A 13,947-nucleotide genomic window follows, 5' to 3' on the forward strand; every position below is an offset into this window, starting at 1 on the left:
GTTGCTCCCAAATGCACACGCAAGTATACGTGGTCGTACAAGTAATATAGACTGTTAAGTCCAGATATCAATTCCATAGAGACTTAGATTTTACTGTCAAACTAATTCAAATTCGAATAAAACTATTCAAGGAAGTGAAAATCAAGGTATTTGTTGTGACTAAACTAAAACTGAAAAGTAAATAATTTGTGATGGGTGTTTTTGTGACTGAGAGTATTTTGACAAAGACTGTAAGATTTATCGATGAGAGAACGTTCTAGGGTCATGGCTTTCGACAATCCAGTTGATCTTCAGAAAATTCCACCAATCTTATTTCCTGGGTTACCCGTTGACAGGTTAATTATAACTTTATGAGTATCTTCTGAGTTGCTCACAAGCCTGTAGATGCTACTATAACGCCTATATCCCTATGGTCGTCAGAGAGAACAAGAACGCATTTACTGCTCCGTATTCAACTAAGCAAGGCTAAAGGGTATATTCCTATCCTCATTAGCGAAACGATTATATCAAACAAGCTCTATTTATTCTTATTACGCATGCAAATTCCCTATCCCTAGTTCAATTCACACGCCACAGATAGTGTCTAACTATTGGCCAGATAATTAAACAATTAAGATAAAAAATAAATAAGTAACCCAAAATATGAAAATTTAATTGATAGAAATAGTCACCAAACCAACTATCATGTCTTTCGCTACAACCCTAGAATTAAGAAGTTTAGCTACTCATGATTCTCAATGAACAAGAAGAATTCATGAGTAATCTAGGGTTGAAAAAGATGAAAAATAAAATAAACCTACAGAGAAATTAGAACAGTGGCTTACAAGTCTTCTAAATATCCCAACACACCGTTTCCAGCTAAATAAAACATATATTTATAGTCTAGGGCAAAAATAAATTAAGTAATCCTAATCCCGGTTGAACCGGGAGAATTGTCGCGCAAAATGGCTTGGTGCGCCGCCCTGGGGCAGCGCCCCAAGAGGGTTTTCCAGTTTCTCGGCCTTCTGGGCTTCCTTTCCAACTTTGTGCAGGGGCGTCGCCCCAGGCGGCGCCCTAGGAGGGGTTTTTCAGTTTCTTGTTTCGTCCAGCTCCCTTCTTTGCTCCTTCTCGTGCACACTTGGTCCTTGCTTCCAAAACTTGACCAAACTGCTCGGTTTCTAGTCATTTGTCCTCATTGTACCTAAACACACAAACCATACTAACATAAGCATGAATACAACGATTCCATCATAGAAATTTCGATTAAAGTACTAAGAAAGAGAGGTAAAGTGACGCTAAATATCGATATTTGTGCCAAATATCACCACCCCCACTTAGACTTTGCTCGCCCTCGAGCAAACACTTACCTACACCAGCCTACCCTATTCATAATCATGCCATCCAAACAGGTCTGCTCAGGTTTCGGTTAAATATGGCTATTTCAATAACGTTTCTCAAAGCAATCACTTGCGCAAATTCTCTCGAAAGACATGTCAAAGATCAAGAATTCTCGTTAAAACAACCACCAACGACATTCTCAAAAACAATTTTCTTTCAAGAATAACCTGACTCAAAGACACCACTTAAAAACAGGGCGATCATGCTACTTAACCAAGAATCCAACATTTCACCATTCTATTGTCAACTAAGTGCCCTCACAGAAAGAGAGTTGTCCATATATCTCACAAGAATCAAGTAGACATCGTTCAAAGGACATGAACAAGAAACGCTCACTCTCACAAAGAACATCACATGCTAGATATGACATACCATAAGCTTGCCCGTAGTGTAACCGCTTTACTAATCTAAGCATATCGAACCTAGGATCAAGTAGGACTTAAGAGGGTTGTAATGTAGGCTAGGGGACGGGTGTAGGAATCATTTGGATAGTAGTGACTAACCTCCCTAAGCACTTTAATACATACAACATTTCCGTTTTGTTCACTTTCCTTGTTCACCTATTTTAAAACCAACCACCCAACCTTTCCTAGACATTCGTCACCATTAAGCGCCACTTTACTCAACAATTTCAAGTTAGATGGGAATTTTTTTTTTCATAACACCAGCTCATTGCATATTTCTTTCTTTTCAGTTCAGTTTTTTTTTTCAACTAATAAGCGAGCTTGCTTCGGTTTAGGTGCACCAATAGACTTAACTTGATCTCAACCAACAAACACTAACCTTTTCATCAACTCCTAACTCAAATTACATCATTTCATTGTTAAAGTGCTCAAGGAGTATATTGGATCAACAATAGGCTAAACGAACGAAAGGGTGTGGCTTATCAATTGTTTATACATGCATGGGTTGGTCGGAACAAGTCAAAATTTAGGCTATTCAAAGAAATGCCTCTATCACCTCCTAAGTTACAACACGCTCTACTTCGCTTCACGAACACACGGGGAAAGTTCTAGACATCAATACCAACATGGATACATATTAATTCCTTACACACATATTGGCACAAAATCAACGCAAGAAGGCTCATATTGTTCCTCAATGTAAGCAACAACATATCAATCAATGCCAAGTGGGTCATACATGAGTCAAGTACTAAGAATTTAGTATTTCGAGAAAGGTCATCTATTTTCACGGCATGCTTTCAAATCAAAATCAAGAGTAGCTCACATTGCCAATATTTCACCTAGCCCGAGCACCTAGCATTTGAATGGTCATTCCTATGGACTAATCTTCCCTCAAGCAGGTTGTCATCCACCCGTCATCAGGAAAAGCCCTTTTTATTGACTAAAAAATTAACAAAAGCAAAATCCTAACAGATGACTTATGCCATTACCAATTTTTTTTTTCAAGTAATCCTAATTAGAAAGGAAGAATAAGCTAAAAGAGATCCTAAAAAAAAAATCCTAAGGCATAAGCATCCTCTATCTCAAGATGTACTCCCACTCCACACTTACTTTCATGCACTGCCCTCAATGCATATGAAAAGAGAGAAATAAAAGTAAGGCGAGAGATACTCCCTCGGGCCCGCTAAGGCCTAGTCTGACTCGGCACCAGCAGCGGCGGTGCCATAGAACTGATCATCCTCATCACAGAGTTGGCATCCTCATCCGATGGAAGCTCGGAGATGTCATCGAGGCCAAGAAAGGTCCTCGTGGTGGAATCTAGTGGGGCCATCTGCTGGAGCTCATCCAAGCTTGCCTCCCCCCGCTCCATTCTCACTCTCAAGTCAGCAAATAACATCTTCATTGACTGTTCGAGATAGTTGGTCCGCTGCTCGGCCGTGAGAGATGTCGAACCACCTTTTGCCGGATTGATGGCCGTGATATCAAAAGATTTATCCGGTCGGGGCATCTCGAAATCGACCCCCGTATTGGTCGGCACATCAAACTTCCGGCGCAACATCTGGGACAATATGCTGGGGTAGAGAAGTCTCCCCTTTCCCTGATTCCTCATTTTGGCCATTTCAACCAGCAACGCCTTGCCCATGTTAAGGTTCATATTATTCAAGAGAAAATAGACCAAGCAACACCTCAATTTGGAAACGTTAGTGTCATTTGAGGTTGGCATAATCCGACAGTTGACGAATCTGAGCATTACCTTGGCCTCGAGCACAAAGTTGTTCCTCTTCAAGGACTTATGTCGCCCATCTGTATCTCTATCCCATAAGACTTTGGAGTTCAGCCCGCACAATGTGTAGCGAAGCTCTCTATAGTTCGGCCTACGCAAGAACCTCTCAAAGTGAGTATGATCCCTCTCGGGGAATTGCATCCATTGGTTGATGGTGTGGTAAGAGAATGAAATTTGTTTCCCTCGAATTGGGATGACATACTCCTTCTCCGTTTCGTAATCCAGCCCAGGCTCCCAATTGGCATAAAATTCTTTGACCATATCAATATTCGCGGGGCCAACTGTTTGTGCCAAGCGAGCATATCCCAAGGAAAAAATACTCATATGGATGCTCGGGAACTTAACGCGCAGCTTGTTCGCATCAATGGCAGCTTCGGGAGCGGGGGCAATTGCTGGCTCAAAGTGTTGGAACCAGTAGCGACCATGCGGTTCTATTGCTCCAAACCGCGGCGCATTGTTTGTGTCCTCCTCTTCGATGGGGGCAAGCCTCTTGTTTTTGGCCCGGCTACTTGAGGCAGCCGGAGCTTTGCCCGTATTTGCTCGTTTAGGCCTTTGAGACATTATTCCTGCAATCAAACAAACCAATTAGCCCAACGATAGTCAAGAGGGTCTACCCCACACTTAAAGCATTGCTATACTCATGGTGACAATAGAGTGGTGGTGTTATCACGGGGATTCAGACTACCCCATTTTATCCAATCCGTGTACGTGGTGGTCGAATGGCATTCGGGGCCATCGTTTTTTTTTTTTTTTTTTTTTTTATGACAACAATTCCAACACAAGACTACACCCCACACTTATTTTTCACAACATAATCACCACCTAGCATGTAAAAAAAATTATCTCAACAACACAAACATTCATGCCCATTAACAACATATTTTCTTTCTTTGTGGCATTTTGACAAACACCTAGCATGCATAAAGATGTTTTTCATTCATTCACTTGGCAAGCTAGGGTTGTTCTAACAATTCACTCCAACACATATATCAACACCACCCAACACTTAATTTTCGGCCATAACACCTCCTATTCCACAAATTTTCACATATCACACGCCAAAATTTTATGAATCACGAAATTAATGGGGGGAGAGGAAAGTTGGTTTGCCATGGAACAATCTTACCTACAAAATAGTCATAAGGAAAGAGAGAGAAGGAGACATACCTTGATTCTTGCAAATAATGGGATGGTTTTGAGGATTTAGGATTGGGGAGGGTTTTAGGTTAGAGAGGGAGAGAGTAAGGAGAGTGAGAGAGAAAATAAGAAAAAGAAAGGGCAAGGGGAGGCATGTGCGTTTGTTTTGATGATTTTTAATTTATTTTTTTATATATATAAAATAAAAAAAAAATATATATATATTTTTTTTCCCTTTTTTTTCGGTCATCCACATCCCCGTTACAGCAACGTGTGAGTCGCCTAGGGCGGCGCACACGGCTATGTTTTTACCTAGACGACCTTTTGCCTCAATTCCTACCCTGTTCAAATGCGTGCTTTCCCTTTTTCTACGAATTTCCAATCCAAAATCCTGCAGCATGAACAAATGTGACCTATAATTATAAAAACATTGGGTTGCCTCCCAACAAGCGCCTTAGTTAAGGTCGTGGCACGACACTTTTTGTATTTTTTTTTCTTGTTTTTCCATTTTTTTCTTTTACTTTTACAAACACGGGTTGCCTCCCGAGAAGCGCTTGATTTAACGTCGCAGCACGATGTAGGCTTTTCTCAAGCCTCTTCTAGATCCACCGAGGTCTTCTCCGGATTGATGACCCCTCCAAAATAGTGCTTGACCCTCTGCCCATTTACCAAGAATGTCCGCTCTGCATTCAGCGGTTTAAGCTCAACCGCCCCATGTGCGGTTACCCGAACGACTTCAAAAGGCCCTAACCACTTACTTTTCAACTTCCCTCCAAAAATCTTCAGCCTGGAGTTATACAACAAGACTAACTGCCCGGGCACAAAGTCACGAGGTTGGATGCGCTTGTCGTGAATTCTCTTTGTTCGCTCCTTGTACATTTTCGCGTTCTCATAGGCATGATAGCGAAATTCCTCCAACTCGTGCAATTGCAACAATAGTCTCTTTTTGGACCATGTCTAAATTCAAATTTTTTATTTCCCAATATGCTCTATGCTCGAGCTCAACTGGTAGATGACATGCCTTACCAAAGACGAACTTATAGGGAGATGTGCCAATCGGAGTTTTGTAAGCTGTTCTGTATGCCCACAGAGCATCATCGAGCTTCAGTGCCCAATCTTTCCTACTCACGCTCACAGTCTTCTCCAAAATCCTCTTAATTTCTCTATTCGATACCTCCACTTGACCACTCGTCTGAGGATGATAAGCAGTCGCTATCTTGTGTTTCACCCCATACTTGAGCAATAATTTATCAAAGAGTCGATTGCAAAAGTGCGTACCTTGATCATTGATGATGTCTCGAGGGGTCCCAAACCTTGTAAAAATGTTCTTTTTCAGAAATCTTGCCACCACACTAGCATCATTGGTGGGAAGTGCAATGGCTTCCACCCACTTCGAGACATAGTACAACAACCAATATGTACTTATTTCCCTTGGACGGTATGAAGGGACCCATGAAGTCGATACCTCACACATCGAATAGTTCAATCTCTAAGATGCCCTTCAAAGGCATTTCATGACGCTTGGAGATATTTTCGGTTCTCTGCCAGCTATCGTGGGCTCATACAAATTCATAAGCATCTTTGAACAAAGTGGGCCAATAGAACCCGGACTGAAGTACCTTCGCAGCTGTTCTGTCACCAGCGTGATGTCCCCTATAGGGTGATGAGTGACACTTCTCAAGAATCGCAGAGACCTCTTCCTCTGGAATACACCTTCTGATCAGCTGATCTGTGCCAACCCTGTAGAGATAGGGCTCATCCCATACATAGAAACGACTATCATGCAAAATCCGCTTCTTCTTCTCGTGATTAGCACCAGGGGGTAAATCTCACTTACTATAAAGTTCACCATGTCTGCATACCATGGCACCTCAGCTGATTGAAGAGCAAAAAGTTGTTCATCAGGAAAAGTCTTCTTAATCATCACTGCTTCACTTACATGTTCCCGATCTTCCAATCTCGATAAATGATCTGCTACTTGATTTTCTGTGCCCTTTCGGTCAAGAATCTCGATGTCAAACTCTTGCAGCAGAAACACCCAATGAATGAGCCTCGGCTTTGCATCCTTCTTCGCAAATAAATAACGAACGCGAGTGTGATCAGTATAAACAATTACCTTCGTGCCCACAAGATATGATCGAAATTTGTCAAAGGCATAAACAACCGCCAATAACTCCTTTTCTGTGACTGTATAGTTCATTTGAGCTGCATCAAGTGTCTTGCTGGCATAATAAATAGGATGAAAAATCTTGTCCCTTTTCGACCAGGACGAGTCCACCGACAAAATCACTTGCATCACACATCAAAATAAACGGCGAGAGACCAATCGGTGCGATGATAATAGGAGCGTACACTAACCTCTTTTTAACTCATCAAAAGCGGTCGACAAGCTCATTAAACACAAACTTCACATCTTTCTCTAAAAGCTTGCACATTGGATTACCAACTTTAGAGAAGTCTTTGATGAACCGTCGATAGAAGCCTGCATTTCAAAGAAAACTGTGCACTCCCCGAACTGAAACAGGTGGTGGAAATTTTTTAATTACTTCAATCTTCGCCTTGTCAACCTTTATTCCATTGCTCAATATCTTGTGCCCAAGAACAATGCCTTCTCGAACCATGAAATGGCATTTTTTCCAGTTAAGTACCAAGTTCGTTTCTTCACAACAAGCTAACACGTCATCAAGATGGTTCAAGCAGTCATCAAAAGAATTTCCAAAAATAGAGAAGTCATCCATAAATACCTTTACATAGTTTTCCACCATATCAGTGAAAATAGCCATCATACATCGCTGGAAAGTACCTGGAGCATTGCACAAACCGAAAGGCATCCTCCGGAATGCAAACGTGCCATATGGACATGTGAATGTGATTTTCTCTTGATCCTCAGGTGCAATCATTATCTGGTTGTAGCCCGAATAGCCATCCAAGAAGTAATAATAATCATGCCCAGCCAATCTATCGAGCATCTGATCCATGAAGGGCAAAGGAAAGTGATCCTTTCGGTGGCGTTGTTCAACTTGCGATAGTCAATGCATATTCTCCAACCGAATAGTTCGTTGAGGCACCAATTCATTCTTCTCATTCTCTACTACGGTCATGCCCCCTTTCTTCGGGACACATTGTATAGGTCTTACCCATTTGCTGTCAGAGATGTTATAAATAATGCAGTTGTCAAGCCACTTGATTACCTCTTTCTTCACCACCTCCTTCATGATCGGGTTTAGTCGTCTCTGGCATTCAACACTAGGCTTGTTGTCCTCCTCTAATAAGATTTTGTGCATGCAAAACGAACTACTAATACCTTGAATATCAGCTATCGACCACCCAAGGGCTTGGATTCGATCTTTTAGCACTCGTAACACACGTTCAACCTGCACATTAGTCAAATAAGCAGAGAGGATTACAGGCAATGTATCTCCACTGCCCAGGAATGAATAGCTAAGATGAGGGGGTAATGGCTGCAACCCAAGAACTGGAGCCTCTTCAATAGATGGTTTCGGCTTCTTCCATGACTCTGGTCTGTCTAGCTCCTCAAATGGTGTGTTTGCTCGTAGATAAGCACATGAAGTGTCAAGGATGCTAAGACACTCCTCGACTTCTGCATCAATCATCAAGTCTTCCCCATACACCAAAGCTGTCTCCAAAGGATCTCGCGAAGCTAGAAAGTGATCTAACTCTGCATTAGTGAGCTCGGGCTCCATCATAATCATCTTCAACTCCTTATAATGGGCTGGAAGCTTGGTAGCTTTAAACACATCAAAAATCGTCTCTTATCCATTAACTATCATGGCCATCTTCCCATCTTTTACTTGGATCACAACATCAACAGTAGCCAAGAATCCTCTCTCGATGATGAGAGGAACACTCTTATTTTCCTCATAATCAAGTATCACAAAATCAACCGACAGAATAAATGGACCTACCTTCACAAGAACATCCTCGATAATACTATCAGGATAAGCGAGAGATCGATCAACCTGCTGCAACGTAATAGTGGTCGGCCTAGGCTCACCCAAGCCCAACGTTCGAAACACAGAGGTGGCCATCAGATTAATACTAGCACCCAAATCACACAATGCTAGCCCAACTTCAATGTTGCCACTAGTAATCGAAATCGTGAAGCTACCTGAATCTTTCAACTTTGGAGGAATTTTACTCCTCACTCTAGAACTGCACTCCTCGATGGTACAACGGCCTCAAACTCTATCCAACGCCTTGTTTGCAACCACATCTTTGATATACTTAGCATATTTTGGAACTTCTTGCAAAAGCTCCACCAAAGACATGTTGATGTGTACCGGTTTTAAGAGTTCAAGAAATTTCTTGCAAGCCGAATCTGCTCTCTGTTTCTGAAGTCACTATGGAAAGGGAGGGGTGGTCGAACCACTTTCTCTACATGTTGCTCTGCGACTGTCTGCTTTGGCTCAGCTCGCTTAGCAGGGATAAGTTCTGCTTTTGCTATGTTCTTCTTTTTTCGGAGGCACTTCTTCAAGTTCTCTGCCATTCCTCAAGGTGACTGCCTTGCACTCCTTTGGATTCTTCTCAGTATCACTAGGAAGAGCACCCGGTGGTCTGACATTCTGCATAAGAGCCATCTGCCCCATCTGACGCTCAAGCTCGTGAATAGATTTCTGCATCTCACTCTGAACTTTCTGATTCTGCTGCGTCACTTGATTTTGAGCTATGAGCTGCTTCATCATCTCTTTCAAATTGCTAGTTGGTTGAGCTTGAGGTTGCTGATAATTATTCGGCTTGTGAAAATCCTGCTTCCCAAATAGAGTGTTGTAGTTATTTCCATAGTAATTCCCATGATTTTTGACACCATGGTTTTGCTGCCCCATATAATAGATAGATTTTGGATTCAATGGGCAATTGCTATAATCATGAGGCTTACCACAGCTTACACACACTTTCGAATATGTTGAGTTTTGAATGCTCGAGCTTGAGAAAACGCCCTCAACATCACATTAGTAAGAGTACTTATATCAGCTCGAATAGCTGCAACATCATCTACTTGATGAACCCTAGTAGCTTTCTGTGGTAACCCCTGGCTAGTTTCGTGTTACTCATGATGCCCTTCGGACATCAACTCAAGGAGAGCTTCCATCTCCTCATATGTTTTGTTTAAGATCTTCCCTTAGGCTGAAGCATTCAACAATGCCCTTGATTCATGGTTAAGTGCTTCTACAAAATAGTTTCCAATGATCTCCTTTGTCGTACGTGTGATGGGGGCAATCTCGCAAATAGCCCTTATACCTTTCCCAAGCGTGTGGTAGAGATTCAGAATCTCTCTGAGTGAAGTTAGCAATTCTTCCTCGCAGCTCCTTTGTTTTCTTGGGTGAGAAAAACCTATCGATAAACTTATTTGATAATATCTCCCAAGAAGTGATAGAACTTGCAGGTAGATTCAGCAACCATTCCCTCGCTTCACCAATCAAAGAGAACGGAAATAAAGACAACTTCACATAATCATTGGGAATATCTCTATATTGGAAATTCTCGCTCAACTCCACGAACTGCATCAAGTGCTTATGCGGGTCTTCACTAGACTTACCCATATACTCACATGTATGCTGCACCAGCTGCACTGTTCCTTCTTTCAGCTCAAAATTTCCAGGAATGTCAGGCCTAACGATAGCCTTAGCAATAGTTGCCAGACTAGGCCTAGCATAACTGGACAAAAGAATCTGTTGTTCTTATGCCCTTGCAGCCGCTCTTGCACCCTGTTCATCCCCGATTCTATTTCTATCTCTTTCTGTCTCTTCAAGATCAAGTCTTGCTGCTTCATCAGCCATTTTTATCTGTTTGTGTAAAGTTCTTTCGATTTCGGGATCAAGATCAACTAACGGTTTTCTTGAACTTCTAGTGCTTGGCATAAACCAGAGAGACCTGAAGTGACACAAGGAGACCGACGAAAAAAGTAAAGACTTGAATAGAAAAACAAACTCAAATTAGAAAAACAGTAAATTTTTCTAAGTCCCCGGCAATGGCGCTAAAAACTTGTTACTCCCAAACGCACATGCAAGTATACGTGGTCGTTCAAGTAATATAGAACTTTTAAGTCTAGATATCGATCCCACAGAGACTTAGATTCTACTGTCAAACTAATTCAAATTTGAATAAAACTATTTAAGGAAGTGAAAATCAAGGTGTTTATTGTGACTAAAATAAAATTGAAAAGTAAATAATTTGTGATGGGTGTTTTTGTGACCGAGAGTATTTTGACAAAGGCATATATTTCGAGAAATTCTAAATTTTTGAATCGATAGATCTTGAGCAATTCAAAAATATGGAATTATAACTTAATCTTCCGATAGAAATTATACTACAAACCATATCCCTATCATGTCTTTCGTATTCAACACAAGGCTAAAGGATATATTCCTATCCTCATTAATTATATCGAACAAGTTTATTTATTCTTATTACGCTACTATCCCTTGTTCAATTCACATGATTCTCAATGAACCACAAGAATAAATAAGCAACCCAAAATATAAATTTAATTGATAGAAATAGTCACTAAACCAACTATCATGTCTTTCGCCACAACCCTAGGAAACTAGATTCTCAATGAACAAGTTCATGAAAAGAAAAAGATGAAAAATAGAATAAACCTAGAGAGAGAAAGTATAACGGTGGCTTACAAGTCTTAGAATACCCCAGCACATCGTTTACCGCTTAATAGAATGTATATTTATAGTCTAGGGCTACAAAAAAATTAAGTAATCCTAATCCCGGTCGAACAGGGATAACTTCCGCGCAAAATGGCTTAGTGGGGATTTTCAGCCCTGTCTTCTTTTGATCGATTTCACCAACAATTGTGCAGGGGCGTCTCCCCAAGAGGGATCTTCAGATTCTTGTTTTGTCTAGGTCTCCTCTTTGCTCCTTCTCATGCACACTTGGTCCTTGCTTCCAAAACTTGACCAAACTGCTCGGTTTCTAGTCATTTGTCCTCATTGTACCTAAACACACAAACCATACCAACATAAGCACGAATACAACGATTCCATCATAGAAATTGCGATTAAAGTACTAAGAACGAGAGGTAAAGTGACGCTAAATATCGATATTTGTGCCAAATATCATTAAGCGTGCCAAATAACGTGCCAAATCCCATTTTAATTATGAAAAAATTGTAATAAATTTAAAAGCAAATTATAAATTAAAATCAAGGTTACAAACAACATAAATATTTACCCATAAACAAGTGTTACAAGTCATGAGTGACTAAACTAAATAAATATTGTAACTGGTCTCTAAATACAATACTGTTCTAATGGTAGAAAAACAATGAAGATGAATTAAGGAAACTCTAAGGTGCTGGAAAGCAACAACTAACCAGTACAGTCTCCAATCAGCTCCTGGACCTGGCGACGTGCTCTACTAGTACAGGGATTGGTATCCGCAGAAGAATGTGCAGCAAATGTAGCATAAGTAAAATCATTAGCACGTACTGGTATGTATCATTTGTTTCCCCCGACAAGGTGGTCGTGAGGACAGGTTAGAAAAAACTTACTTTATAACTTGTGCAGTCAATATATGGATGAACTGAACAAAAGTACAACACAGAATGACATAGTGTATGCACAAATACAACATATTAAGATATGCAACAAGTAAAACATAATAAGTTATTCAACAAATATGACATATAAAAATATGCATCAAACATGAGTCATGAATTTCACCGGCGCTCCCAGCGTAATAATCTTGTATGCACACTACCGAGGGGTGACTAGGGTGATATAGTAACCCATGAGAGACGGATTCATATCCACACATTGTACGGACAACTCATGTGTTAAATCACAACTCACACGGACAACTCACGTGTCATAACCATATCAAGGTAATGAATTGGGTTTGCAATCATCAAGCATACAAGCAGTGCATGACTACTAGCTAAAATATGTAATCTAATATGTGCATACCTCGTAAATATCAAACTAGTATGGAACTAATGTCTATGACATTATCGCTAGCACAGAGGTGTTACGATCCGTTCTTAACTTATCAAATATGTCCAGTAACTTGACTTTTTAAATAAATAGAGTTGCCACCAAATTTTATTCTGAAATAGAACCCATTTTGAAAATTTTTTAACTCTACAAAATATTTATTTACGAAATTCAGATAAGGGTCCAAGTGACTTCTTAAGAAAGGTGTAAGGCACCTCAAGAAAGCCCGCAACCGAGGTTACAAACGAGATTTTAAAATCAAATCTATATTATTTTAAAAGCATGAATACAAATGTTGGTTGAACAAAATATCCTTCAAATATTGAACGACTTTTATACCCTTAACCCATTAAAGTTAATTTCTACTAGGAAAGGATACAATTGTCATTATGAACAAGAGTTCTATTATAATAAGGAGTTACCGGAGAAAAAAATAAATTGTGAATAGAATGTTAGAGTTAAAAGAGAAGACCAGGGACGAGAAAGAGGATGAACTAATTAAAATAGGAGAAGAAAATTAAAGAACAAGCTAAGGCTGACATGGAAAAGAAGCCATACAACCAAATATTTACGTAACACAAAGTCTAATTCAAATTTTCAAGTATCTTAGAATACTAGTGAAAATTAATAGGTCTAATAGCAAGAATTTAAGACTGGATTTATGTAGAATAGAATGGGCAGTTGCACGACTGCCCTTCATACAGACTGGTCTTTAATTTTTGACCCTCAATTTGCTAGTCTTTAATTTTTGCCCTTCGCTTAAAAAGGTGGCCGAAAATATCCCGAGGTTCTAGGTTCGAAATCCAGTAGAGTCAAACCTATGCCTATTCGGGCGATGTTACATAGAACCTATGCCGGAGACGACAGACTTTGCCTTGTAAGGCAAACTTTTAGTTATGCCTTAAGGCATAAGTAAAAGTCTGCCGGTTTGGGTAGACTTTGCCTTAAGACAGACTTTTAGTTATGCCTTAAGGAAAAGTCTGTCGCATAAGGCAGACTTTTTGCAAAAGTCTTGCCTTGTGAATTTTTTTTTTGACTGAGCGGGGGTTCTATTACACCTCGGACATTTCATACGTGAGTTGTGAATAGACTAATTCAAGTTTAAGGGGAACACGGAGTCCATATGGCCTCAAGGAGAGTACTTGATAGCTTTAAAGTGCGTACTACAAGATTTTGAAGCTATACGAACCGGTGAATCTAAGTTCGTTGAAGGAAGTGAAATATAAGTTGTGTTAGGGAAGATTTTGTAACAACCGAGCTAATGTTGATTTAGTAACAT

The 13,947-nt window shown here is 40.3% G+C and overlaps 1 protein-coding gene across 1 annotated transcript; it reads right to left on the reverse strand.

The window, feature by feature from the left end:
- Positions 1-7,193: 7,193 nt before the first annotated feature.
- On the reverse strand, positions 7,194-8,408 carry LOC132032139 (uncharacterized). Its single transcript, XM_059421921.1, has 2 exons — positions 7,842-8,408; positions 7,194-7,673 (listed from the first exon to the last, which is right to left on the reverse strand). The coding sequence occupies exons 1-2, from the start codon at positions 8,406-8,408 to the stop codon at positions 7,194-7,196; spliced, it is 1,047 nt and encodes a 348-aa protein (XP_059277904.1).
- Positions 8,409-13,947: the final 5,539 nt, after the last annotated feature.

The sequence above is a fragment of the Lycium ferocissimum genome, chromosome 9, assembly GCF_029784015.1.
Source record: "Lycium ferocissimum isolate CSIRO_LF1 chromosome 9, AGI_CSIRO_Lferr_CH_V1, whole genome shotgun sequence".
In the NCBI taxonomy this organism is placed as follows: Eukaryota; Viridiplantae; Streptophyta; class Magnoliopsida; order Solanales; family Solanaceae; genus Lycium; species Lycium ferocissimum.

What these genes read in the sequence shown, in the direction of transcription:
- LOC132032139 (XM_059421921.1), bottom strand. Translation starts at nt 8,408, where the DNA reads ATGGAGCCCGAGCTCACTAATGCAGAGTTAGATCACTTTCTAGCTTCG. An exon ending in ACATCTCTGACAGCAAATGG is followed by an intron (nt 7,674 to 7,841) that starts GTAAGACCTATA and finishes TTCATGGATCAG; the next exon opens with ATGCTCGATAGATTGGCTGG.